Below are 25,960 nucleotides of genomic sequence, written 5' to 3' on the forward strand. Positions count from 1 at the left end.
TCAATTTTGAAAATGAAATGTATTTAATAAACACTGCTTTTGCCCTAGCCAGTTTTGTTCAGTGGTTAGAACGTCAGCCCACAGTCTGAAGGGTCCTGAGTTCGATTCCAGCCCTCAGTTGCAGGCTGGATCCACAGCCTGTGTGGGAGGCAACAAATCCAGGTGTCTCTCTCACAACAATGTTTCTCTTTCTCTCTCTCTCTCCCTTCCACTCTCTCTGAAAAGCAATGGAAAAAATATCCTCAGGTGAGGATTTAAAAAAAAAATCAAGCAAGTATAAAATTTAAAAATTAACACTGCCTTTAGAATTATTCAGTGTGTTAATACATTTTGGGGGGACACCCTATATAGTAAGATGAAAACTCTTGAGCTGGTCTTAGAAATAAGTGTAGAATCTTATTGGAGGGAGGGGTTTTCTGATGGGGAACTCAAGAAGTTAAAAAAATTTTAACTTCAGATATATAGTTAATAGGCTTGGTAATTGATACATGTCGAAAGCTATTGTTGCAGGGACTGGAATGTATGGCTCGACCTGCTCTAACTTCAGGAGACCCGAAAGCAATTCAACTTTTGTGCCCCAGGAGGTCTCCAAGCAACCACGATGGTATCTGAGCCACTAGGGCTCCAGGGAGAGCACATCCACCGCCCAGGATGCAGATAAAGAATCACACGTCAGCAGGTGGAGGGTTACTCGGAAAATCGCCAGACTTCAACTTTTATCTGATTAACCTTTTTCCCTGAGTTTCCAAACCTACACTTTTCTTCTCCTTATAAAAAGGGTCGGCTTGAGATGAGATGTAAGACAGGCTTTTTAGGGTACATAACCTGCCATCTTCTCAGATCGCCGGCCATCCGAATAAAGTGCCCATAAAGATTCAATCCCTGTCTCGACTTTTCCGGTTTCATTTTCCACAAGAGCCAACTCAAGGGGTCAGACACATGAGGTCCGTCAGCCTGCATGAAGAATTTAGTGGAAGTACTAAGAAAAACATGGGGGCAACAGGGGGCGGGAGAAGAGGCACCTGGAAGTGCTTGGGCGAGGCCGCAGAGCTGGGGGTGCCAGCTAGTGCACCCTGTGGGTACTGGGGAGCCTCTCAAGCCTTCAGAGCACAGAGATATACCGTGTTTCTCTTGTGTCTTAGGAAGTCGCCTCTGCCTGCTCTGCAGAGAAGGGCTTGCAGGGGTATAAACTAAGCAGGAAGCCCAGTGGGGAGAGAGAGCGACAATCCAGAGTCTAAACTAAGCCAAGGAGCCCAAAGGCTTTGAGAGACATCTTGGAGGTGACTTTAAGGGGTGTCTGGAGGCTGTGGGAGAGAGAGGAGAGTGGCTGTGCTTGCCCATGTCCACCACCACACATCCGCCAAAACAGCGAGCCACCTAGGCCAGCTCCCTGCACCCAGGAGGAGACTGTCTCAAGGCTGGGGGCAACAGGTCTCCTGTGCCCAGGTGAGGGCGGGAGCAGCCCAGCCCCAGACACAGGCTTGTGCTCAGAGTCCTGCAGATGTCGACCACCTAGGGGCCCAGTAACTTTGCTCAAATGTTCCCAGGAGAGTTAGTCAAGAGAAAATACTTATTTATATTTGCCGCCAAAGTTCCCTGGGGCCCCAGAGCCAGCAGATAGGGCTGGAAAGATTCCCTGGCTCTGTCCTGCCGGCCTCCTGCTGCGTCTGGGCTATCAGCGGGACTCTAGGAGCTGGAGGGGCAGATGGTCTTCCTCCAAGGCACTGTCCTCCCCTGGTTGGGAGGCCAGGGCAGTGTTCTTCATGGTGCCTGTGAATGGATGAAGAGCTCTGTGACTTGGTCCCTGGGGTGTGTGCCCAGGAGGCAGGCACTAGGGAAACAGGAAAAGGCCACAACCATGAACCACATCATACCCTGTGGACATCAGGGGATCCTGAAGTCCCCAGACTCTCCATGGCTGTGTGGCCAAGCAGATACACACACACACACACACACACACGCGAACACACACTCTGTCTCCCACCATAGCTACTCACCAGGGACGCCTGGCCCTGAAGGCTCCTCACACACTGTAGGCAGCGTCTGCTCCCACACAGCCCAGTTCACTTCCTCCACCCTGAAGGCAACAGAGCAGCTCTGAGGCTGCCGGATGCCAACAGTGTGCTCTGTTTCATCCCAGGAGGGGGCCCTGGCCCATAAGTGGGCTGAGCAGACATTCCAGTGGGCACAGGGACTTTGAGGAGGATGGGGTTCCTCTGCCCCTCTCCACGGGACACTGGACCACCCACCATCCGCTGAGCCCTGTCCTTGCAGCTATCAGCCTACTGCCCTCAACCAGGTGCCCACATGGAGGAACAGGCTCCTGTCCCTTCAGGCTGTTCACAGCGACCTGGGTTCCCCAAACATCCAGAGAAGGGTTGAGGTCAGGTGTGCCTTTGTGTTCCTGGGTTCTGGGGCCCTACATGCCTGAGACTCTCCCTTCTCCTTGCTTAACTGTTATTTCATGAAAATGTGCTTCTGGCTATGCATCTGTCCCCGAGTTTCCCCTCTCAGTGCCCGGGTCTTCCAAGGGCATGGAAGAGTTTGTTCTCTACGGATGGGCTGTAGCCCCTGGGCAAGAGGGGAGTTGGAAGGGCGGGTCAGACCAGCCATGGAGAGGCTAGCGCGCTATAACCCAAGGGTCCCTCTGGCCTCTTGGCCTCTTAACTGTACCTGATTCCTGACCACCCGATTCCTAGTGGTCAGAAACCACCAGACAGGGACCTTCAGTTTAAGCCACAGGGACAGGCAGACGGCCAGACAGGCAGAGCAACAGGCGGTGGCAGCCCCCGGCCTATGAGATCCAGCATCCCTGACCTCGCTGCCCAGGCGGGCTCAGTCCCCTGGCACTCCTAAGCCCTGCCTTTCCCAGCAGTCCCTGCTCCTGGCAGCTGTTCCCTGGTTTTCAGAAGAGTAGGGCTGCCTTCACCAGGCACCCTCCCCTGTCCCCTCACTCACCTGAAGCACCAACGCTCATCAGGGCTACCATCTGGCCTGGTGCCAACTGTCAGCATCACACCTGCCCGCTGCTTCTTCCTCCTGCACCACCAGTAGCCATTCTCCATCTCCAAGACAGAGATGGCTTTCTAGGGACAAAGGACACATCAGACAGAGCACCAGGCAGATGCACCATGCACTTTACAGTATAGCTCTAAGTCCACTGAGCACCAGATTGGACTCCACCTGCAGTGTTTGATTACCTGTGTGGTGTTAGGCCCTCGACCCCTCTGAATCTCAGTTTCCTCACTTACAGACCAAAGATAACATACTGGTGGTTTGGGGGAAGTCAGCATGTAAAGAGTGCTCAACAGTTACTTGGTAATGCATCGTTGCAGATCCCAGAATTTCACACTACCAGGTGCAAAAGTTCGTTTGCTCTACCCCACACATCTCCCCAATGGTACACATTAGGTGGGGCAGAACTTCGCAGGTGAGGGCACGGAGTCTCAGAGAAGACAAGGGATTACCCTAGGTCAACAGTGAATTAGTAACACAGTTCAGCCTCCTGAGAAAGGCCGTCCCTACACAAACTGCCCAGACCTACACCCAACCCTTCCCAGGTCAAGGAGCAGCTTTTGTTTTCCTCCACTGTGGGTGTGTCATATCAGCCCCCAGCTCAGGGACCTCTGGTCCCCCAACTTCCCCAAGCTGAGCCACCCAAGACTGCATAGCCTGCCTGCCTCACCCACCAAAGCAACCTACTTAACATATGATGAGCACAGAATGGGAGCTACATGAGGGCAGACTTTGTCTTGTTCTCTGCTGTGCATTTAGAACCTAAATGCACTCAAGAAATACTTAATAATAATGATGATGATAATAATAATTATGATGTTAATAACTGACACACTGAGCGCCTACTGTGTGCCAGGCACTGTTCTAAGGGCTTTAGATCTATGAGCTTATTCAAGCCTCACAGCAACCCTTTGAAGGAAATGGATGATGGACCCCCAACAAGGCCAAGGCCACCCGGGGCCCTGGGTCCGCTCCAGAGCGCCAGCTCAGCTGGGTCCTGCCCGTTCTTACTGGGCCCAGAACTTGGGGAGGGGGTGAGGAGCCTCCCAGGGGTACCTGCAGCTTCCAGATGCTCCAACTGTCTGTGGCGACACTGTTGACAGTCTCACTCATGAGGGCGATGAGCATGTTGAGCAGCAGGATGTAGGTCAGCAGCACGTAGGTCAGCAGCAGCAGCAGCACAACCCCACGGAAGCGCAGCTGGTCCTGGAAGGCCAGCTCGCCCATGCCGATGGTGAACTTGAAGAGCTCCAGGGAGGCGTCCAGGATGCCACTGTAGGGGACCGAGCTTTCCTCCTTGTCCTCCTGTCCTGCCCCAGGCCACACTGCCTCCGTGGCATTCGAACTTGTGGGGACCCCAGGGCCCTGGGCCTCTCGACTCAGGCTCACCAAGGCTGCAGGAGGGTACAAGGGGGTCCTCAGCCTGGGCACACCAGTGGGCAGATGAGGGTTTACAAGGCAGGCAAGGGATGGGCAGGGGCCAGAGGGGTTCCTTTACCTACAGCGAAGCCGAAAAGGAAGACTAAGTAGACCAGAAGGAAGCGGAGCAGGTCCCGCAGAATAACCTAGAACACACAGACCCAGGAGCTGGGGTGGGTGGCTGGGCCACCAGACATCACCCCAGACCCCTGCCTTGGCCCTGAGCATGGGTTCCTATGTACACACCACACACACACGTGTATGCATACACAGGGCCCTGTGGAGCTACACTGAGCCAATGGGTCTTAAAAATCTACATCAGATCATATCATTTTCCTGCTTAAAAGCTTCCAGGGCCAGCCCGGTTGGGCGTGGTTCAGCGGTTGAGCATCGACCTACGATCCAGGCGATCGGGGTTCGATTCCCGGTCAGGGCACATACCCGGGTTGTGGGCTCGATCAATGACCCTCTCATCATTGATGTTTCTATCCCTCTCTCTCCTTCTCCTTTCCTCTCTCTGAAATCAATAAAGATATATTTAAAAAAAAAAACAAAAAAAAAACTTCCAGGGTCAAAAAATTAAACATAGAGTTACACGATTCAGCAGTTCCACATCTGGGTGTATACCCAAAGGACTTGGAACTCAGATATTTGTACACCTATGTTCATAGCAGCATTACTCACAGTGTCAAAAGGTGGAAACATCCCAAGTGTCCATTGATGGATGAAGGGATAAACACAATACGGTATATCCATACAATGGAGTACTATTCAGTCTTTAAAAAGAGAAATTCTGCCCTGGCCTGTGTGGCTCAGTGGTTAGAGCTTCGGCCATGCACCAAAGGGTCGAGGGTTCAATTCCCGGTAAAGGGCACATACCTGGGTTGCATGTTCGATCCCCAGCCCTGGTCTGGGCAGGTGGGGAGGCAGCCAGTTGATGTGTGTCTCTCACATCGATGTCTCTCTCTCTTTTCTCCCTCCCTTCCACTCTCTCTAAAAGTCAATGGAAAAATATCCTCGGCTGAGCATTAACAAACAAAAAAAGGGAAGGAAACTCTGACGCGTTACAGCATGAATGAGCCTTGAGAACACTATGCTGAGTGAACTAAGCCAGTGACAACAGGACCAACGCTGTGTGATTCTGTCTATATGTGGTGCCTAGAGCAATCAAATCCACAGAGACAGAAAGAACGGCGGTTTCCACGGCTGGAGGAGGAGCCTGGGTACAGGCTTCAGTCTGCGACAATGAAAGTGCTGGAGACGATGGTGGTGACGGTTCCACAACAATGTGAATGTGCTTAATGCCACCGAATTGTACACTTAAAAATGGTTAAAATGGTAAATTTTGTTATGTATATTTTACCACAATTAAAAAAAAGTTTTAAGCCCAGCTGGTGTGGCTCAGCAGTTGAGCATCAACCTAGGATCCAGGAGACAGCGGTTTGATTCCCGGTCAGGGCACACGCCCAGGTTGTGGGCTTGATCCCCAGCAGGGGGATCTCACTTCCTCTCTCTGAAATCAATAAAGAAGTATCTTTTTTAAAAAAAATTGTTTTTAAGCCTCCTGGGCCTCCAGACTCCTCCTTATGCCAACAACCACCGCTCCCCCCACCCCAGCTTCGTCGCCCTCACTCTCCCCAGCCTCCTCAGTCAGTCTCAAGCACTCCAGCCTTGTTCTGATTCCTGGCCTTTTCTTTGCTGTTCTCTGTTTCAAACGCTTCTTCCTTGAGTCTGTGCTGAGTCATTCTTGCAGGTCTCAAGGCCACCCCTTCAACAGGCCTTGCAGATCACCCTTTCTAAAGCACCCTCTGCCTGCCATTCTCCATCACACAGACCTATGAATTCCCTTCACAGAATTTAGCAGTCGATAATGCTCTCCTCTGTTTTCTTAGTGTCTTCATTTCCCCTAAGAGAACATCAGCTTCAAAAGAGCAAGGACTTGTCTATTTTGTTAGTGAACAAACTAATATATTCCCAACACTTAGAACAGGCTTGGCCCATAGTATGTACTTCCTAAACATTAACTGAATAAATAAGTAAATGCAGACACATCCATATGCCCAGATGTCCCAGGGCACAGGCAGATAAGTGGGCTTGTGTGCATAGTCTCTGCTCCTTCAGTGTGCAAGGATAAATGTGCGCCCGTGTGGACACTTGCAAACACACATGCACAGGTGTTTGCTTACATATGCAGAGCACAGACCCCTGAGAGCAGGTATGTGCACGCCCACACTCCTGCTGACATTCAGCAAGTGCCTGGGTACACAATGCACATACTCATGTTCTCCTCTGCCCAGGTGAGCTGCGGAAGAAGTCACCTGCAGCTGAGGCCAAAAGGAGTCCCACTGGAGTGTGGTGTCCAGCCCTGCCCAGTCTGGTTGCAGCAGGGCCATCCTAACTCTCACCTTCTGAATCATGACGCTGTAGATGCCTGTGTGCTGGAAGCCGCGGGTATAGTACAGCAGGTTCAGCCAGCCCAGCACCAGCGAGGACACGAGCAGAGGCAGGTACCACTCAATGGCCAGGAAACACAGCACCTGAGACAGCACCGTGAGCAGGGCCTGGACCAGGCTGCGTGGGGACAGGGACAGGGTCAGCTTTCAGGCCACTTGGCAAGACCCCCTTAGCTCCCACTGGCCAATGCTGACCACACTGCCTCTCGCACTGCAGTCTGATGGATGAGAAGTTCTCCACCTGTCTGGGGTTAGGCCCAATCAGGTCCTGACCTCCACCTCAAGCAAGTTATTTAACCCCTGTGGGCCTCAGTTCCCTTCCCGGGAATATGGGGTAACAGTAATTACACCCGACCATAGAGCATTTGTGAGGATTCAATGAGACAAGACATATGGAGTTCAGGCTCCACCGGTGCAGAGTGAGGGTTCAGTAAATAATCTATACGGATGGGAGCATAGGGAGCCCCAAGCTGGAAGTTGGACTCATGGGTCTGGCCTCTGTTCCCAACCACCTGGAGCTCTCCAGCCCTGGGTCCTCCCCTCTAAAGCCTGCTTGGTGCCCCCTGCCACAACCACCTCTCCCAGGCCTGAGATGAAGGAGAAGGAGTGAGGCCCCACATACAAGAGGATTTCAAAGTAGCTGTCCATGAACGATACCCAGATGAACAGACGGCGCCTCCAGAAGAACCACAGCTGTGGGAGGAAAGATAGGCGAGTGACACTTGCTCTCCAGACCTGATACCCCTCAGGGCCTGGACAGGGCTCCCACCTTCTCCCTGCCTTCTGGCCATGTGGGAGCCTGCTTTGACTTTTCAGAGGAGCTCACGAATTTTGCTGATAGTTAGGAAAGGTTAGGACCCTGTTTCTAAAATATGCAGCCACCCACAGGCACTGAGGCAATGCCAGGGCCTCCTGGCTCTGTGAGGATCCAGATGAAGAACTCATGCACTGCATGTGGTAAGGGGAGAGCTCCTTCCCCTCCCTTTCCCTGGCCTCCCAGGGACCACCCTATACTCTAGCCAACCTGGAGTTGGTGCCCAGATTCCATCCCTCTGAGAGAGTCTCAGTGCCAGGGCCCAGCCTGTCTCCTGCAAGCTTGCAGCTGAAAAGGCCCTGCTGGGGGAGTTGAGCTGAGCCACGCCTGTCCCCACCTTTCTGTACTCCCCAAGTGAGGAATGCTGGGGCCTAGGGACCTGGGGGCAGGGGCTTCCAGCTCGATTTCCTGGGAGCAGAGCCAGCACTCCCAAGGAATCATAGGAGCCATTTCCTACCCAATGGGCATCCTAGAAAGCATAGTAGGGAAGGTAGCCAGCCCCAGCAGGCAAGGCCTATCCAGCCCAGAGGCAGGTCAGGGTGGGATCGGTTATCAGTTTCCCCATAAATGAAGGTACTATGGTTAACTGGCTCTAAGGCTCCTCGCAGCTGAGTTCCAGGTTTGCTCCTGGGTAGACTGGGTACGTGGAATGGGGGAGTGGGAGGAGCCCTTACCTGGCTGGCCAGGAGGTAGACCCCTCCAAGCAGAATCAGGATGTGGCTCAGCAGCAGCACGGAGTTTCCAGCTGTCACTTCCATCGGGAGAGAGGCCTGTGAAGAGACATTCAGGTAGGACCTAGAGTCCCCTCCCAACAGCCCACCCTCTGAGAGCCAGAGCCGAGGGCCCATTTTGAGCCTGAGCCACATGTGGAGAGGCCACTCAGAGTGGCAGAGGGAACATGGACTCCAGGGCAAGACCCCCGGATTCTAGTCTATTGTGTGGAGCAGTTGTGAGCGTGGGATCGAGAGCCAGACTGCCTGGGTTCAGATCCCATGTTCACCACTTACAGCCTATATGAGCCTGGATGAGTTACCTCTCCATCCGTCCCTTCCCTCAACTGTAAACTGGGGACAATAGTTCTTTCAGATGGTTGTTGTGAAATTGAATTAAATAAGTGAATACATGCCAATCACCTAGAATACTTTCTCACCTACGGTGTGCACTAAGTATTAACTACTTCTGTTACTCCTGAGGAGCTGGCAGCCACACTGTCCCCAGCTGGGTGAAAGCTTGAGTGTATCAAGCAGTCGGAGCCTCAGCAAGAGCATCCACAGGATGCAGGTGGTAATCCCTGCCCAGCTTCTCCCAGGGCTGTTTCCAGGAGGCCTTCCTAGGATGCCCCCCGCGCCCCACCCCCAGCCTTGCCTTCTCCAGGGGAGGCTGGTGGTAGACAACAGCAGTGAAGGTGAGCATGTAGATCAAGTAACACAGGAAGTTGAAGAAGAACCTAGGGATGAGCTGGTCCCATTTCGCCTGCAGCAGTTTGTTCAGTGGCTCCAAAACCACCATTCGGTGTCGGTGCTGGGGGGGGAATGTGAGCACCAGGGTACATTCACCGGGTATACACAGGGGACCCACTCATGTCGGGCTCAAGGCAAGAGCTGAGGGAATGGAGGGGAGAGGATGGGGAGCCCCGAGTGACCCCTCTCCACCTGCCTCCACCCCACCCTCATGGCTAGGGAGTGACTGAGGGCCTCTCCTTCTTGTCCAGAGCATGTGCTGGTCAACAAGAGGCCCTCAGTGATCTATCCCCAAGTCCGGTGGGACTGGAGTGTGGAATGAGTGTGGGCCCAACGGCAGGGTCAGGACATGCAGCCACACTGGCACAAGAATAGGGTAGGTGAGGTCGAGCAGACAGCCTGAGTTGCGGAACTTGCAGGAAGCTCTCTGCCAGCCCCCTCCGCACACCCTGCGCTGGCAGGCTCACCGGGCTTCTGCAGTGAAAGGCGATGATCTCCAGCACTGAGTTCTCCTCCCAGCTATCCACAGAGGTCAGGTCATACAGTGACACCCGGACAGGCCCATAGCACCACTCAGTGAACTTTCGGGAAAGGGACTGGCACGGTCCCGAGAACTCTCGCTGCAGGATGTGTCTGAAAATCTGTAGGATGAGTCACGTGAGCTTGGTCTTCTTGGCCACTTCCCAGCATGACTGGGAGTCTGGGAAATACTCAGTACTCTGCAGAACTGCCCGCTGTTTGCAGAGCTGTGGCAGACACATGCACACATCCTATACACATGGGTTCTTGCGTGTATAAACTCTTACATCCATCCATCCATGCTCAGCCACAGTGTAGACATTCCCACCCACCCACATACACCCAGGCCTGCCAGCCAGCTTGTTTCTTTCTTCCCCACTCCTGCCCCTTGGCCTCTTTCACCGACTCCTCACATGGTAGAGGGACCTCCAGCCCAGGGTTCCTTAAGACCCCTTGAGATGAGAGGCTATCAACTACATATGTAGCTTTCCACAGAGCAGAAAGGGTCACTAAGCAGAAAAGGTTAAGAAGTAATTTGAGCCCAGCCAGTGCGGCTCAGTGAAATGAGCATCATCCATGCACCAAGGGGCTGCCGGTACGATTCCCAGTCAGGGCACATGCCTGGGTTTCGGGCTCGATCCTCAGTAGGTGGCATGTCTATCTCTCTCTCCCTCTCCCTTCCTCTCTCTCTAAATATCAATCAAAACAGAGTTTTTTTAAACAAAGAAGTAATTTGGTTTCACAGATGAGAAGTGGAAGAAAGAACGGGCCAGGTTGGGAAGCAGTTTCCGTGGGCCACACGGGCCACACAGCCACGCCTCCACATACCCCAGGAACCTTGGAGGGCAGGAATAAAACAGCAAAAGTCCCACTTGTGTTTATTTTTATCTTAGCCTTTAAAAATGCCTGTGTTCTAAGCTTCTCTCAGGGCTTTGTAAGCTACACGGTTGTTTAGCCTTAAGCCAGCCCTGACAGTAGGATAAGACAACTGGTAAGCTGTTTGGGAAAAAGGTAGACCTGGACCATGTTTACTCTTTATACCAAAATGACTTGAAAGTTTTAAGCATTAAAAATGAAACTGCAAAAGTCTGGAAGAAAATAGGGATATGGAATACACACACACACACACAAGGTTATAGATAACATAACCCTGCAGAAGGGTGAAGAAATAGCAAAACTCTAAAGGAAAGCCCAGCGGGCGTGGCTCAGCAGTTGAGCATTGACCTAGGATCCAGGAGATCAAGGTTCAGTTCCCGGTCAGGGCACATGCCTGGGTTTCGGGCTACATCCCCAGTAGGGGGGCGTGCAGGAGGCAGCTGATCGATGACTCTCTCATCATTGATGTTTCTCTCTCTCTCCCTCTCCCTTCCTCTCTCTGAAATCAATAAAGATGTATAAAAAAAAAAAAAAAAAAAACTTTAAAGGAAAAGATAATTACAACTTGTATAGATAGAAATGTAACAATCCTGTGTGGCAAAATGCCATAAAAAATTTAAATGTTGAACTGGGAGAAAACTTTGCAACTGTTAGAGTAAACAAGATGCTAATATGTTCAGTATAAAGCACACTTACCAACCAAGGTGAAGTAGACCTAATAGCAAGTATAAGGGCAGAACAGGCAAGGATATGAAAAGATTGCCTCCTAATCAGGAAATCCAAATGAGCCCTAGCCGGTTTGTCTCAGTGGTTAGAGCATCGGCCAGCGGATCTGAGGGGTCCCGGGTTCAATTCCAGCCAAGGGCACGTATCTCAGTTGCAGGCTCAGTCCCCAGCTGGGGAGTGTGCAGGAGGCAACCAATTGATGTGTCTCTCTCACATCGATGTTTCTCTCCCTTTCTCTCTCTCCTCCTTCCACTCTCTCTGAAAAGCAATGGAAAAAATATCCTCAAGTGAGGATAAAAAAAAATTTAAAAATAATGACTTTTTAAAAGAATCCCTGTTTTATTAAAACCTATATAATTTTATTAACCAATGTCACCCCAATAAGTTCATTTAAAAATAAAAATAAAGTGGGGAGAACCACTGTTTTATAATATAACATATTAGTTCAGTAGTTCGGATACAGTTTATCAATAAACACACATATTAGAGGTACATGCAGAAAACATTCTAATAGGGGTGTTCGGCTGAAAAGTGGGGAGACCACTGATCTAGATCCCCCAGGCTCTTTCTGCAGAAATGCCAGTGAGCCCTGCTGCCTCCTGCCCAGGCGGGAGGGCCGGGGCCGGGCACTCACCTCCATTTTGCCCTCCTTGGCGGCCAGCTTCAGGGGCGTGAGGCCCTGCCGGTTGGTGATGCCCTCAAGCTGCACGGTGGGGCAGAGGCGGGCCCCAGCTTGGAGGAGCTGGTCGTACATGCGGGTCACCAGAGCGCTATTCTCAGCCGAGTTGTCTGCGATCATCACCAATGCGTGCAGGACCGTGTTGCCCAGTGAGTCGGCAGCCTGCAGGCTGGCAGGCTGGTGCGGGTTCTCCAGGAGGTAGGTCACCACATCCCACTGCTTGGTGCATGCCGCCAGGGAGAGGGGCAGCTCGCCTGAGGGCCAAGGGGGCAGCTTGGGCCTCAGGCCTCCCAGCGTTCACCTGCCTACTCCTCACTCTCCTTGGACAGAAGGCCAGGCCTCCTGGAGCAGGTCAGGCACCCATGGGGAAGGATGGAGCACTGCCTCGGAGTCCCCCGCCCCATTTAGGGCAGTTGTGCCTTCCCCTGTGAGGTCCGAAAAAGGCAGCTGTGTCTAAGGGAGCAGAACAGGGGTCAGCCACCAGGGTCCCCATCTCCCCTGCCTCTTTCTCTTCAGCAGAGCCCAGGCCCGCTGCTGCCTCACACAGATGCCCTGGTCCAGGCCCTGTCTGGTTGACTTCTGTCACATGCTGGTTCTAGCAGCCATTCCCCAGCCCTGGTCCAGGCTTGGGCACATGGCAAGCCTCCGTGGCCAAGCAAGGATAAACATCCCTTAAGACAAACTGCTCCTGCGGGCAGCCTAGTGGTTAGAAGCCCGGGCCAGCTCTACCACCCATTAACCATGTGACACACACACACACACACCCGCCTTGCCTCATTTAATCAAGAAAGACTCCTCACCAAAATAAAAACAAGTCCCTTGGCTTTTCTTCTGGAAGAAGTGGCCACAGGCCCGGGCATGCACATCGGCACCGTTTGCCACCAGCAGCTTCACACACTGCAGGCTCCTCTTCTCGATGGCGATGTGCAGGGCACTGTGGCCTTGGTAGTACTCATCCGTGCACTGGGCATTGACCAGGGGCATGGGGTTGCCAGAGTCCCGGTCGATCTGCAGCAGCGGCAGGATGCAGGCGTTGGCTCCGTCCCGGAGGTTCAGCACGGCCTTCATCAGGCATGTCTTCCCGGTGGAGCCCTCTGAGGGGAAGGGGCAGGAAAGCAGCACGAGGGTGCTTAGACCTGGAGCGGCCGGCTGCCTGCGGCCTGAACAGCGAGCCCAGGCTCCGGAACGCTCCTTGCAAGGATAAAGATGCCCCACATGGCTGGTGGCAGCACAGCAGTGGTGCAGGGTATTAAGGCTCCAGTGACTACCATTTCTGCCCTAGAGATTGTCCTCAGGCACAATCTGTCACATGCACAATGTTGTCTATGCAATAATACTTGGAGCAGTATTGAAGCGCTTTCCCCACTTAATGGCACTGTCTCCTCAGTCAGGTCACTTGGTCTCTCTTAAGCTCAGTGCTCCTCACTGTGGAGTGGGACTGTCCCGGGGTTATTGTAAAGATCAGATGGGATTATTGCAAAAGGCTTGGCACACAGATGGCCTGGCACACAGTATGCTGAGACCAAAACTACAAACACCCTAAACGGCCATCAATAAGAAATCAGTTAGCCAAATTATGGTAAATAAAGTGACTAAGTTAGAGGTATATATACTGAAAGTGCTACAAGAGGTAGTAAGCAGGCGGGGGAAGCACATTACAAATTAGTATATATCGCATGACCCCATTTATGTAAATATATACCTAACATACTAAAAATGTTTTTATTGAATTTTTTTTTTTTAGAGAGAGAAATAAAGGGAGGGAGAGAAAGAGACAGAGAGAAACATTGATGAGAGAGAAACATCGATTGGCTGCCTCCTGCCTACTTCCTACTGGGGATCAAGCCCATAACCAGGACATGTGCCCTGACAGGGAATTGAACCCACAACCTCTCAGTCTACGGGATGACACTTAACCATCTGAGCCACACCGGCCAGGGATACATAACATATTTAAACAGTTAGAAAAGATGCATCCCAAATCATTGACAAGAGTCCAGGATGACAGACTTTTTACCCTCAGCTTTATACATTTCATTACTATTTGAGTCTTCCAGAACGCACAAGTTATTTTTCTAATTAGCCCAAATAATAAAGATGCTTAGATCTGGGGCAAAGATGGGTGAAGTATATATGTATATTATATCTCAACAATGCTATTATTTATTTATTTATTTATTTATTTAAATATATCTTTATTGATTTCAGAGAGAGGAAAGGAGAGAGAGAGAGAGTGATAGAAACATCAATGATGAGAGAGTCATTGATCCAGCCCACAACCCGGGCATGTGCCCTGACCGGGAATCGAACCCCAATCGCCTGGATCCTCGGTCGATGCTCAACTGCTGAGCCACGCCCGCTAGGCAATGCTATTATTTAAAAAGATGAAAGAGAGAAGAGAGGGAGGGGAGGGGAGGGGAGGGGAGGGGGCAAGAGAAAGCATTGAGGATGCCCACAGGTACCCATGGGGCAGGGAGCCAGTGGGGTGGTTTGAAGGGGTAGGCACAGCCAGGATGGTGAGGTAAAGGAAAAAGAAACATGCGACCCTTGTCTCCTGACCGCAGTCAAGGCCCACCCAGCCAGCACAGGCCCAGCACAGCTGGCAGGACACGGAGGCTCTGGCTGAAGGGCAGGCCTACCTGTGTACTCTGAGTCGGTGAGGTACTTGCTGGTACGGCACAGGTACTCCGGTAGCCCAGCCAGGTCCTCGGGGACACCTCGGGCAACCACGCTGAAGAGCCGGTCACGGTCAAAGCGGTTTGGGTCCGGCTGGCTGCAGAAATGTGGACTGATGCCGTAAAAGAGCCACAGGCCCCCCGGGCTCCCTATCCCAGGGAGCCCTTTCGGGAAGCCCTGTAGCCCTGCAGATTAAGGAGCCCCATGAGAGTCTGCCCTCCCAGAGCAAACCGAGGAGACCCCAAGAGCTCAGAGCCCCAGGAGCAGGGATGGGGGGCTGTCCAGGCATCTCAGCGGCTCCAGCATCACAGGCATTTCCCAGCACTGGTGCTTATCTGCGAGGTGCCTTGATGATCTCACAACAGGCTATCGCCCAGGGTAGATTTCTGCATGGGAACTTGTCGTGGCACCTGAGCTAGAGTCCAGCTCAAGACAGGGCTACAGGAGGTGCCCCCAGACTGGGAGGGGCTGTATGCATCACTGGTCTCAACAAAGGGATCAAGAAAACTCCTCGTCCTCTCAGAAACCACTTATGGACTAATAATTGAGTAGCCCCACCTCACTTCAGCCCCAGGACCAGGAATCGTTACTTTCCCTTTTAGACAAACAAGGAAATAAAGTAACTTCTTCAAAATCATACAGTGCAGAACCCAGGCCTCCCATGGGGCCTGTCTAACCAACTCCAGACCATGACTCCCAACCCCAGAGAGTCTCTGTGGAGCAGACAGAGGCTTCTCAGAGACACGTGGGCTCAGCCTCGACACCTATCAGATGCTCACTGACGTTTTACTGAGAAGCCATACTTCCAGGAAAGGCCCCAGAGGGGCCTTATAAGTCTTCAGAATCTATCAGTGTCTGGTGACAGGGAAGGGGAAGGAGTACCCCTCCTGGGCATGTCACTATTCACAAAGAAAAGCTCATCCCTGGGGCTACTGGCACCATGACCAGCAGATAGAAAGGGACAGACAAAGGGAACTATTTGACATTTTGGGGTCCTCAGGTCCTGGCTTCACAACTCCCACAGAATGGGGCCAACCAGGTAATGGTTGGCGACTCTGAGTGAAGGGATTGTTCAGATCAGTTGTATTTTAAGCCATATCCACATGACTGAGGGCCAGACCCCGCCTCCTCCACACCAGAAAGCTGCGTGTCTGCCTGGCTTGGCCAGATACACCATCACCTGACAGCAGACCACATGACCACAGCATGACCAAGAGGGCTCTGCAGTTGACTAGGGAGCCTTGTGGGGAGTCCAGAAAGGGGAAGTGTCTGTTTGGACAAAGGACTTCCTTTCTCAGGGTGACATCACAGTCTTAGGGTAGGGAAGCCCCACGAGGGTACAGATTGAGATACCAAAGGGCATACCATTCTGCCTGTCAGGCTGGCTACCCAGCTCCCGAAAGCCTCGCACGCAGCCTCTCCTGCCTTGGTCTGAATCTGACTGTGGTTCTCCAGTGCAATCAGTATGGGGCTCTGGGCTAGGAGGCCAAGGCTGGTGGCCCTGTCCCAGGCCTGAGGAGGAAGGAAGGGGCTTCCCTGGTAGAGTCCCACCTGGACCATGAGGATTCTACTGGTCAGCCCTTGTATGTCAGACCTCACCCGGGGGGGTGGGGGTTGCCAGGTTCACCTCCACACACACCCACAGGGCTGGAGGTGTCACTCCTGGCAGCAGTGGGCTCAGAAGAAAATCAAAGTGAAGATGACTCCCAGCAGAAGCCTACCATCTACAATCCCCAAAGTCTATATCCCTTCGTTAATAGGTTCAGCCTTGGAGCAGAACCCAGGAATTCCTAGGACATCTTAAGATGTCCTTGCCTCTCTCCTTGGATTGGAGTGTGGATCCTGCTACCATCTGTTACAGGGACCATGACACGGTGGGGGCCAGGGCATAAACTGGGGCATGTGAAAAGTATGTCCCTATGAAGAACATGACCACAGAAGGCAGAAGGCCAAGAATAGGGAAAGTTCTGGAAGGAGCAGACCCAGAGAGCAGAGCAGAGTTCAGCCTGTTGACCCCAGGAGCTATCACAGCCAGGCTGAGGGCTATGGGGAAGGGGCACTGAGTGCTCTGCTGGAAGTGAGGGATCCCCGGGCTGCACCCCTACTTGCTGCCTCACCTGGCACCTGCTGTCTTTCTGTAGGCGAGGTTCACTTTGATCTGAGGGGAGAAGTTCCGGTCTTCGGGCTGGAATGATGACTCCATGGGGGGCAGCACCCCCCCATAGCCCCGCTTTCCTTTGTCCACATCGGCACCATCTTCTTGGCCCCCATCATATGTCTCCAACCTGAAAGCAGGAGGGCTGGAGGGCGAGGTCATCCTAAGGGGTGGAGGCTGCTGGGTCCAGCTGGAACCTCTGGGGAGACAGAGATGTCAGAGGCCCCCTTCCTCCCAGCCGGGCAGGGGGAGGGGGTCTGGCTGGGGCTGCAGAAAAGAGAGGTTGAGAAGCTGAGTACAATTAGACCCACCCACTGTGCGGAGCTCAGCCCCACAGGGATGGGGTGGGGCTGAGAGGAAGGAAGAAGGCCAAGGGTGAGGAGAGGAAGGGAAGTTCTGGGGTGAGCATGGCAGGGCCCTGGAACAGGTATGCACGGGGACCCAACAGGTCTGCCTCTTTGACGTCCCACAGGAGGGGGCCGTGATTGTCCCTGAGTTTCTCCCCAGCACTTCCTGATATTGAGAGGCCACAGCCCCGGGTCTGGGGGTAACGAATGTTTTGCATCAACAGCACCACCCTTTCTCTACAAGACATTTTGCCCAGCGGCTGATATTCACACCCAAGAAAAGTGCAGTGTAGGGTGCGGGCAGGTCACTCAATCTCTCACCACCACCACCACCACCACGCGAGGGGCGCTCGGGGGAGGCCGCTGGTCAAACCACTGGTCTATCAAACCCCTCGCTGTGCTGCCAGGACAACTGAAGCCCCGAAAGGGGAAGTGACTTTCCCAAGGTGACTAGATGTCGGCAGAGCCTGGACTAAAACCACCTCACCCAGCCGTGACGTCCCCCTTCGGCTCTCAGAATCTTTGGGCCTATCTGCATTTTCAGCCTGACTCATCTCCGAGGGCACTGAGTGCCACCTCCCTGAGCCTTGGGGACTCCCGGCCTTCGGGGTGGGGAGGGCGACCCTCGGCGGCCGCTCAGCTCCCTCTGACTGGCACCCACCTCAGGCCCTGGGCGGGGCTCTGGAAACTCAGCCGCCGGCACCATCGCACCCTCCCCGGAGCGCCGCACCCACAGCGCCCAGGGCAGGGCAAGGGGTGAGCCACAGCGGGGAGGGGAGACTGGAGCCCCCGTGCCTCCCGGCGGGGACGGGCAGACAGGAGGGGAGAGTCGGAGACGGGTGGGAGACACGGGCGGGGGGGGGGCGGGAAGAGCGCAGGAATGGGGACAGGGTGGGGAGCGGGGGCGAGAGGGGGGCCGGGCCGGGCTCCCACAGCCCCGGGGGACTTGGGTGGAGAACTTTCCCACCGAGGCAGGGGAGGCGGGGCGGGGCCGGCTGCCTCCAAATGCAGTTTTGACGCACCCGCCTGCTGCCCACCCTGGGGCGTCCTTCGGGGGACCCACACCGTTCGGCCCGGCCTCCGTCCCACCCCCCGTCCCCCTCGCGGGCTGCCCCTCAGCCCGCCGCTCCCACGGCTGCAGCAACAGCTGCCCGCCCGGCCCCGGCCCCGAGCCCCGCCCCGCGGCCGGCCGCAGGGAGCGCAGCGGTCCAGCCGGCGCGCGGGGGCCCGCGCAGCCCCTCGGGGCCCGCGCCCCATCTCTCGCTGTCGGGCTGGGGGGCCCCGGAATTGCCCCCGACTTACCCGGCACGGCCGAGCCGGGGCGCAGGGCCGCGGGCGGCGGAGGAAGTGAAGCCGCGAGCGCGGACCCGGGGCCGCAGCACCTCCCAGCGCGCGGAGCTCAGCTGCGCCGGGGCCCGCGCGCCGCACCCTCGCACCCCCGCACCCTCGCACCCCGGCCGCCCGCGAGGTGGGGAGCGGGGACTAACTCCCCGTCAGGACGGCCGGGCCAGCAGGGACTGACCCCCTGGACCACTGGCCACACCCTGTTCTCGTGAGGACACGCCCTGCCGCCCCACCCCCACTGCCAGCCGCCGAGGCCGCGGATGGGAGCCGGGCGACCCGAGGCAACCCTTGGTGCTGGGGCCTCACCTCCGCTGGGAGCCGGCGTGGGGGGAGAGCCTTGCCCCACTAGGGGGACATCTGTCCCTCCCCTTCCTCACCGCATGCCTCCTAACAGCTGTGTGGCTCAGACTCTTGACCCATCAGGGGACAGAGAGCTGTGGATGGCCCCCAGGGAGAGGACAGGGGAGGGGAGGGCAGGGCAGGGGAGGGCAGGGGAGGGGCGGGGCTCAGCCCAGCACACGCCCCAGGGAATGCACCCCACCCACCCAACCGTTTGAAGGGAACTTCCCACCTGCTGGGGCCTCCCCGCAGGCCCCTACCCAGGGGACCAGAGGACCCCAGGCTTCCTCTAGTTAAAGGTGGTTGGGGGCAGGGTGTGGTGGCATGTACTGCCCTTCCCTGGTCTGGACTCAACCTTGGGCTTGGGGCACAACCACCATCCCAGTAGCCCTTGGATGCCTCCCTCTCCCTCACCCCTCCCCACACACACTCGCGCACAGACACACGCACAGACACAGACAAACTTACCAAACTTATCTCTCAAGCCACTGTCACCTCTCCTCCGAGAGGCTGCAGCCACCTCCAAACTGGGCTCCCTGCTTCATTCCTGCCCCACCCTCGCCCTCATAACCCATGCCGCTTACAGCAACTGGAGCGATCTTCCAAAACTGAAAACCTCACTCCCCAGCTTAACGCCCCCACCCCCAGCCAATGGTTTCCCCCAGTGCTTAGAATAAAATGCAGATTCCACACCACAGCCCTGCACAGCCTGGATGCCCTCCATCACCCCACCCTCATCTCTCATCGCAACCCTGTTACACTCTAGACTTTGCTGTCAATATGATGGTCACTAGCCACAGTGCTAATTAAATTCAAATTAATTGTAATAAAATTAAATTAAACATACAATTCTACAGTCACATTAGCCACTTTCCAAATGTTCAACAGTCACATGTGGTTGGGTAGTGGCTACCATATTGTATAACACAGATATAGACCTTTTCCATCATCATAGAGAATTCTATTGGAAGCACTGTTCTGGATATTCTGAACACATTTGAGTCTCTTCTGTTGCCTCTGAGCCTTTTCACAAGCTGTTCCATCTGCCAGAACCCCCCCCCCACACACACACACACACACTACCCTTGCTCCAGCCAACTCCTGCTCATCTGTCCCCTCTCCATTTAAAACATCACTTTCCCTGGGTAGCCTTTGCTAGATCCTGAACTGGGTTGGGAGCCCCCACTACGTGTTCCCATGACACTTTGTACTTCTCTGATCATAACTCATTCTTTATTGTTAACATTTATTAATTATCTGGCTTCAACTTAAACAATAACAAATGCCTACTGAGCACTCACTATGTGCCAGACACTATGCGAGTGCTTTACATTTAACTCCAGAGCCACACCCCTACCCACCAGACTCTCCAAGGGGTGAGATCTTGCTTTTTTTTTTTTGCTGTATCTTAGTACCCGGAACAGTGCCCAGCGCCCAGCTAGTGAATATGAAGGCTTTGAATGGCTGGGTGTTTAATCATAATGCAGAGGGCATTGCTGTACTATTGGGGGCAGACCCTCAAGGCCTCCAGAGGCATCACCACATCAGGTTACAATGACAACTGGGCAGACAACCCCAAATGCAAAAGCAGCTTATAAACAGTCCTCAGATCAGTAGCCGTCAGGGAAATCCACCACCACTATGAGATACCATTTCACACCCACTAGGATGGCCAGAATAAAAAAGATAGAGCATTGCAAGCATTGGTGAGGATGTGCAGAAATTGGAATTTCTCATACTCTGCTAGTGGACTGTAGTGCAGCCACTTTGGAAGAGCCTGGCTGTTCCTCAGGAGGTTAAACAGGAAGTTACCATAGGGCCCAGCAACTCCACTCAGGTGTGTACTCAAAAGCAATGGAAGCGTGTGCCCACACCACACTCTTACACAAGTGTTTACAGCACCATTATTCATAACAGCTGAGTGCAAACAACCCAAATGTCCAACAAATGATAAATAAAATGTGATCTCTCCAAAAAATGGAATACTATTCAGCCATAAAAAGGAATAAAGTAATGATACATGCTGCAACATTGATGAACCTTAAAAAAATTAGGCTAAGCGAAAGAAGCCATTCATGCCCTGGCCGGTGTGGCTCAGTTGGTTGAGCGTTGCCCTGTGCACAGAAAGGTTGCCAGTTCAACTCCTGGTTTCAGGGTTGATCCCTGGTTGGGGCACACTTGGAAGGCAACAACAGACTGATGCTTCTCTCTCACATCAATGTTTCTCTCTCCCTCTCCCTTCTTCTCTCTCTAAAATCAATTAAAAAAAAAAAAAAAAGCCAGTCACAAAAGATCTCATATTGCATGATTCCATTTATATGAAATGTCAGAATAGGCAAATCTATGGAAACAGGAAGTAGATTAGTGGCTGCCGAGGGTAAGGGGATCGGGGGGGAAATGGAGTGCTAATGGGTACAGGGCTTCTTTTGGGGGTGATGAAAAACGTTCTAAATTTTATTGTGATGGTGTTTGCACAACTCTCTAAATATACTAAAGACCTCACTGGCTACACAGCCCAGCCAGCCAACCAGTCCTGCCACGCCTCCAGCCAAAGTTTTAACAGACCTCACCAAAATGCCATCTCAAATGGATCATGCCGTGGACTACATGGTTTTCATGTTTCACAGATTTGCTGGGGGTAAATTCTACTTTACAGAGGAAGACCTGAGAGTATTCGTGGAAAAGGACTTCCCTGGATTTTTGGAAAATCAAAAAGCCCCTCGGGCTGGGGACACAATAATGAAGTTACCTGGACCAATGTGGAGTTGCAGAGTGGGCTTCCGGAGCTGCTTTTCACTAACGCTGGGCTCGCCACCAAGTGCGGGCACTGTTCTGTAGGACGCACCAAGTGGGTGGGAAAGAAGCTGGCAGCACTGAGCAGTCACTCCCGTCCTGGGAAGCGTTCTCCTAAATGGTCGCCTAAGGAATCTCTGCCCCCCAGCTTTTGCCCGTGTGAGGATTTCCTGAGCAGATTGGGACCCCTAGAAAATGTACAAATAAAATTCCACCCCCATTCGAGGAGAAAGAAAAGCCAATTCAAGCCAGAATAGCTTCAGATTTTTATATTACTTGCATCCTCTTGCCCTCAATAAACAAATTGGTTTTTTTAGTTCCTAAAAAAATACAAAAGACCATTGAACTATATGCTTTAAATTGATGACTTTTATGTAAATGTTACCTATTTTTTTTAAAAGGCCTCTGTGCAGAGAAAAATTCCTGTGTTTTCAGGGGGAAACAAATCAAGCAGAGAAGTATAGCTTCCTAATCCCAATGCCATTGGAACCATATTTCTAGAAGCTTCACCCAATCCATTCTCCACCCGAGGAAAATCTCCCCATGTAGCCTTTAGGCGGTATCTTTCCTGTGTTTCATTTCACACTTAGTAACTTTTTGTAAAGTCATGTTTCTTTTATTTGAATTTATTTTCAGAATCAATTTTTTTTTTTTTTTAAAAGAGAGAGGTCACAAAAACATGTCAGAGATATGTTTTGGGGTGGGGAACTAAGGGTCGAGGATGGGAAGGCAACTTCCTTTTCAGTGTGTAACCTTTGTACTTTTTCAATTTTTTAAATCATTTTTACCAAACAAATATAGGTATTCCTGCTTTTTGAAAGTTCTCATTATACCACTTTGCTTTTATGAAAGACCTACATTTGTACCTGTTTTCACTAACCAAAGGAAATCCAAAGAGGACTTATGCTTTTGTGAAAAAAGGCGAAAGCGAAAATAACATTCAGCATTTGTTTTGCAGCAAGCCAGCAAGCTGTTATAGAGGCAGCGAGCGCACCCTTAGCAGTGGGCGCACCCCGGGTGGCAAGGGTGCCCCAAGCTTCTCCCAGGGAACAATACTCAGCATCTCAGTGTCAAGCCCCATAGCTTTGAACTGCACCAGTGAGCATCTGTGCTCTGTTCTATTCGTTTTGTGCATCTGTTAGCGAGATGTGTCCTAAGGTATCAGAAGACACCCTTGTAAGGATGTTTTCGCTTAGCGTGAAACTGGCCATAACTAAGTGCATTTGGTATGCTTTGACAGGTCACTCATGGACCTGGGAACCCTGAAAAGATTTTCCATATTGATTAATGGTACTTGCCTCTTCACCTTATACCATTTCAGCTCATGAAAGTTTCCCTAGAAATGTTCTACTTTCAAACAGTGGGGGAGACCACAACCTCAGTCCTACTCAGACATACAGGAGATGTCCAAAGCCTGTGCATAATGAGTGCAAATTCTAAAGAGAGGGGCTTAGAGTCTGAAAGGCGGGCACTGCTCTGGCCTAAGAGAGAAGAAAGGTAGGACTTGGGTACAAGGAGAAGCTTTCCCTTGTACCAACCCCGAAACTTGGCACAGAGTCTGGACTGGGCCATGTTTCCTGGTCAGATACAGCCTCCCTGAGAAGTCTGTGTCTGAGGCTGACAGAAGGAAGATAGAAACAGCCAGCTTAGCAGCTTGATAGGCTTCCTGAAACAAGGGAGACAGGGGCCGGATATGAGCAGGCTCACAGGAGGGAGAAAAAAATGCTGGTGGCCTTGGTCTTCAGAGAGGCAGGGGCCCTTAGAGGGCCACCAAGGCCAAGGGCGCCCCCTGGAGGAGAAGACCAAAGTCCCGCTGATGTCCCAGGCCTGCCTGGCCGGAGAGAATTCTTGTTCTAGAGAGTGCGCTGTCCCCCTCCCCCAGCCTCTGGGAACCAAAGGCTGCTGCTCAGGCTCCCACGTGAGGCGTCTTTCTCCCAGGACCCAGAATAGCCACAGCCAGGCCCCGGGCCAAATCTGTGAGCCTGGGCTTGAACCCGCGGCCCCTGGGGAATTTCCCAGACCTCGGGCTGGAGCTGGGAGCATTCGCAACAGCCCCCTCCGCTGGTTAACGGGTATCTGGGAACTAGGCGAAGGGGATGTTCTACCGTCTGGGAACCCAGAGCAGAGAAAAGCGGGAGGAAGGCTGACCCGAGACAAAGCCGGGCAGAGACGCAGCCTCGGCCGCCAGACTGGGCCTAGAGATCTGGAGACGGGGCGAGCGCAGCGCGGGGCCAGGGGCACCTAGGCCCGGGCTGGCCAGGGATGCGCAAGGCACCCGCACCGCAGAAGGCGGACCGGGGCGGCGCCCGAGGCCGAGCCGACCGACCCGCGGTCCCGCGCCGCACGATGGACGCCGGGGCTGCGGGACGCCCGCGCGCCCTCCGCCGCGCCCCCCAGCGCCGCCCCCCTCCCCGGGACTCCTCCCCACCTCGCGTCCGCCTCGCGCCGCCCACGCGCCTCCCCGCACACCCGGCCCCGCGCCTCCCGCCCCGCAGCCCGCCCCCCGCCGCCCCCAGCCGCGCCCCCACTCCCAGTGCCCCGTCCTCCTGCGCTCGGCGCCTCCGCGGCCCGGGCGAGGCCCCCGCCCGCTTTCTGACTGACACGCGGCCCGCCCCGGACACGCCCGCCCAGGGCGGGGCTCGCGGGTGTCGGGGTCCTGGCCGAGGCTCCGGCGTCGGGGCGGGAGGACCGCAGGGCCGCGTCCTCAGGCCCCACGGTTCTCCCCACGCGACGGAGCAGGACGGCGAGGCTGTCGGAGCCGTGGCCTCTGCGCCCTCCGGGGCAGCGGGCGAGCGCTAGAGGGGTGCGCCCCAGGCGTGGGCACAGGTGGCGCCTCCCTCGGGCCTGGAGGGCGCCGGGCGAAGCTGGAAGCGAGCGCTTGAACCGTGAGCCGGGCGCTTTATGGGCTTTTTCCTTCTTTTAAATCCTCACCTCCACCCTGGGAGGTAGATCCCACTGCGCTCTCCACCTCGGAACCGGGGATCGGAGGCGAAGCGGCTGCTCGTCGGGGCTGCAGCGCATCGCGGGTGGGGGCCGCGGCTCTGGGCCCAGACGTTCTCATCTCCTTTCCATCTCTTTTTCAAAACGGAGGGGGGGCTATTGTGGTATAATTCACACCCTTTAAAAATGTACCTAATAGTTTTATTTAAAATTTATACCCTCTTGCCCGTGTGTCCCAGCGCTTGAGCATCGATCTAGGACCCAGGAGACGGCAGCTCAGTTCCCAGCCAGGGCACAGGCCCGGTTGCAGCTGATCCCGTCGGGGCGCAGGAGGCGGATGATCACTGACTCTCTCATCATTGTTCCTCTCTCTCTCCCTCTCCCTTCCTCTCTCTGAAATCAACAAGAGATATATTTTTTTAAATTTACACCCTCTTTACACTGACAGTTCAAAATCTTTTGACAGCCCTGGCTGGTGTGGCTCAGCTGATTGGGCGTTGCCCCTTGCAGGGGGGCGGGGGGGTTTGCCAGCTGGATTCTGGTTGGGCACATGGCTGGATCCCTGGTGGGGCGTGCAGGAGGCAGCCCCTAGATGCTGTGCTCTCACATGGATGTGGTTTGAGGTCACCCAAGAGAGCCTGTGCAGATGTTCTATTGACTTGGTGGTATGTCTGTAGGCACAGGCCCTCCTTTCAGTATAAATTTTCACGTAGAATACCCACTCAGGCCCTGCTCACCTGAGCCCAGTGGACAGAGCTTGGAATCAGAATGTACTGCTCTGGCCTGAAATACAAGTGGAGAGCACAGAGCTGAAAGTGAAACAAGTGAATTACTTCAGGTGGGTGAAGTCAGTCTGCAGGGGAGCAGCTACTTAGCGTGAATCATCAGCACATTACTGGAAGCCAGAGTAGCCTGAGACTGTGTTCTTGTGGTTTTGCCCAAGAGGAGAAGAGACAGCAGAGGCAAAAGCAGCCCAGGGAAGGCTGAGGCCCAGAGAAGCAAAGAGGTGAGACACACTGCTGTTCAGAATCTTCCAGCCCCCACCTCTGCCCCTTCAACCTCTCCCTTCTTGTCTCTGGAGGTCTCTGTTTTTCTAAGCTCCCCTAGTCATGCTTTCAGGTGGCTCAGGACTTTCTCCTTTCTCTAGGTCTTGGCCCCAGTGGGGGCAAGGAGCCATGTTGTTCCAGCAAACGTTGCCATGCCGCTTCCAGGAAAAGCTCAGGGGAGGAGGGAGAGGGGTAGGATTACCTAAAAGGTCATCAGAGCTTCTGAATTAAAGTTCTGGCTGCAAAAGAGAGAAGGCCATTTTAGCTTCTAAAGGAGATTACACTCAGGCCTGATGCTCAGAAAAACAGCTTTCACGGGGGTGGGAGGGGGCTGGGGTGCTGCTTCACAGGAAGCCAAG

The 25,960-nt window shown here is 53.8% G+C and overlaps 1 protein-coding gene across 2 annotated transcripts; it reads right to left on the reverse strand.

The window, feature by feature from the left end:
• Positions 1-18,921, reverse strand: TRPV2 (transient receptor potential cation channel subfamily V member 2). Of its 2 annotated transcripts, none has more exons than XM_081161024.1 (15): positions 18,790-18,921; positions 16,755-16,991; positions 14,601-14,734; positions 12,762-13,055; positions 11,917-12,215; positions 9,629-9,802; positions 9,067-9,222; positions 8,376-8,471; positions 7,510-7,580; positions 6,840-7,005; positions 4,514-4,580; positions 4,072-4,409; positions 2,959-3,086; positions 1,998-2,077; positions 1-1,770 (listed from the first exon to the last, which is right to left on the reverse strand). In XM_081161024.1, exons 2-15 carry the CDS (start codon positions 16,952-16,954, stop codon positions 1,676-1,678), a joined length of 2,298 nt encoding a protein of 765 aa, XP_081017150.1. In that variant the 5' UTR covers positions 16,955-16,991; positions 18,790-18,921; the 3' UTR covers positions 1-1,675. The 2 variants fall into 2 exon arrangements, with proteins under 2 accessions (XP_081017150.1, XP_081017149.1); XM_081161023.1 differs by lacking the exon at positions 18,790-18,921 and adding an exon at positions 18,442-18,706.
• Positions 18,922-25,960: the final 7,039 nt, after the last annotated feature.

This window comes from Miniopterus schreibersii, assembly GCF_964146895.1.
Source record: "Miniopterus schreibersii genome assembly, chromosome: 16".
In the NCBI taxonomy this organism is placed as follows: Eukaryota; Metazoa; Chordata; class Mammalia; order Chiroptera; family Miniopteridae; genus Miniopterus; species Miniopterus schreibersii.

What these genes read in the sequence shown, in the direction of transcription:
- TRPV2 (XM_081161024.1), bottom strand. Translation starts at nt 16,954, where the DNA reads ATGACCTCGCCCTCCAGCCCTCCTGCTTTCAGGTTGGAGACATATGAT. An exon ending in GATGAGCGTTGGTGCTTCAG is followed by an intron (nt 2,078 to 2,958) that starts GTGAGTGAGGGG and finishes TGTTGCCTTCAG; the next exon opens with GGTGGAGGAAGTGAACTGGG. An exon ending in TTCAGGGCCAGGCGTCCCTG is followed by an intron (nt 1,771 to 1,997) that starts GTGAGTAGCTAT and finishes ATCCATTCACAG; the next exon opens with GCACCATGAAGAACACTGCC.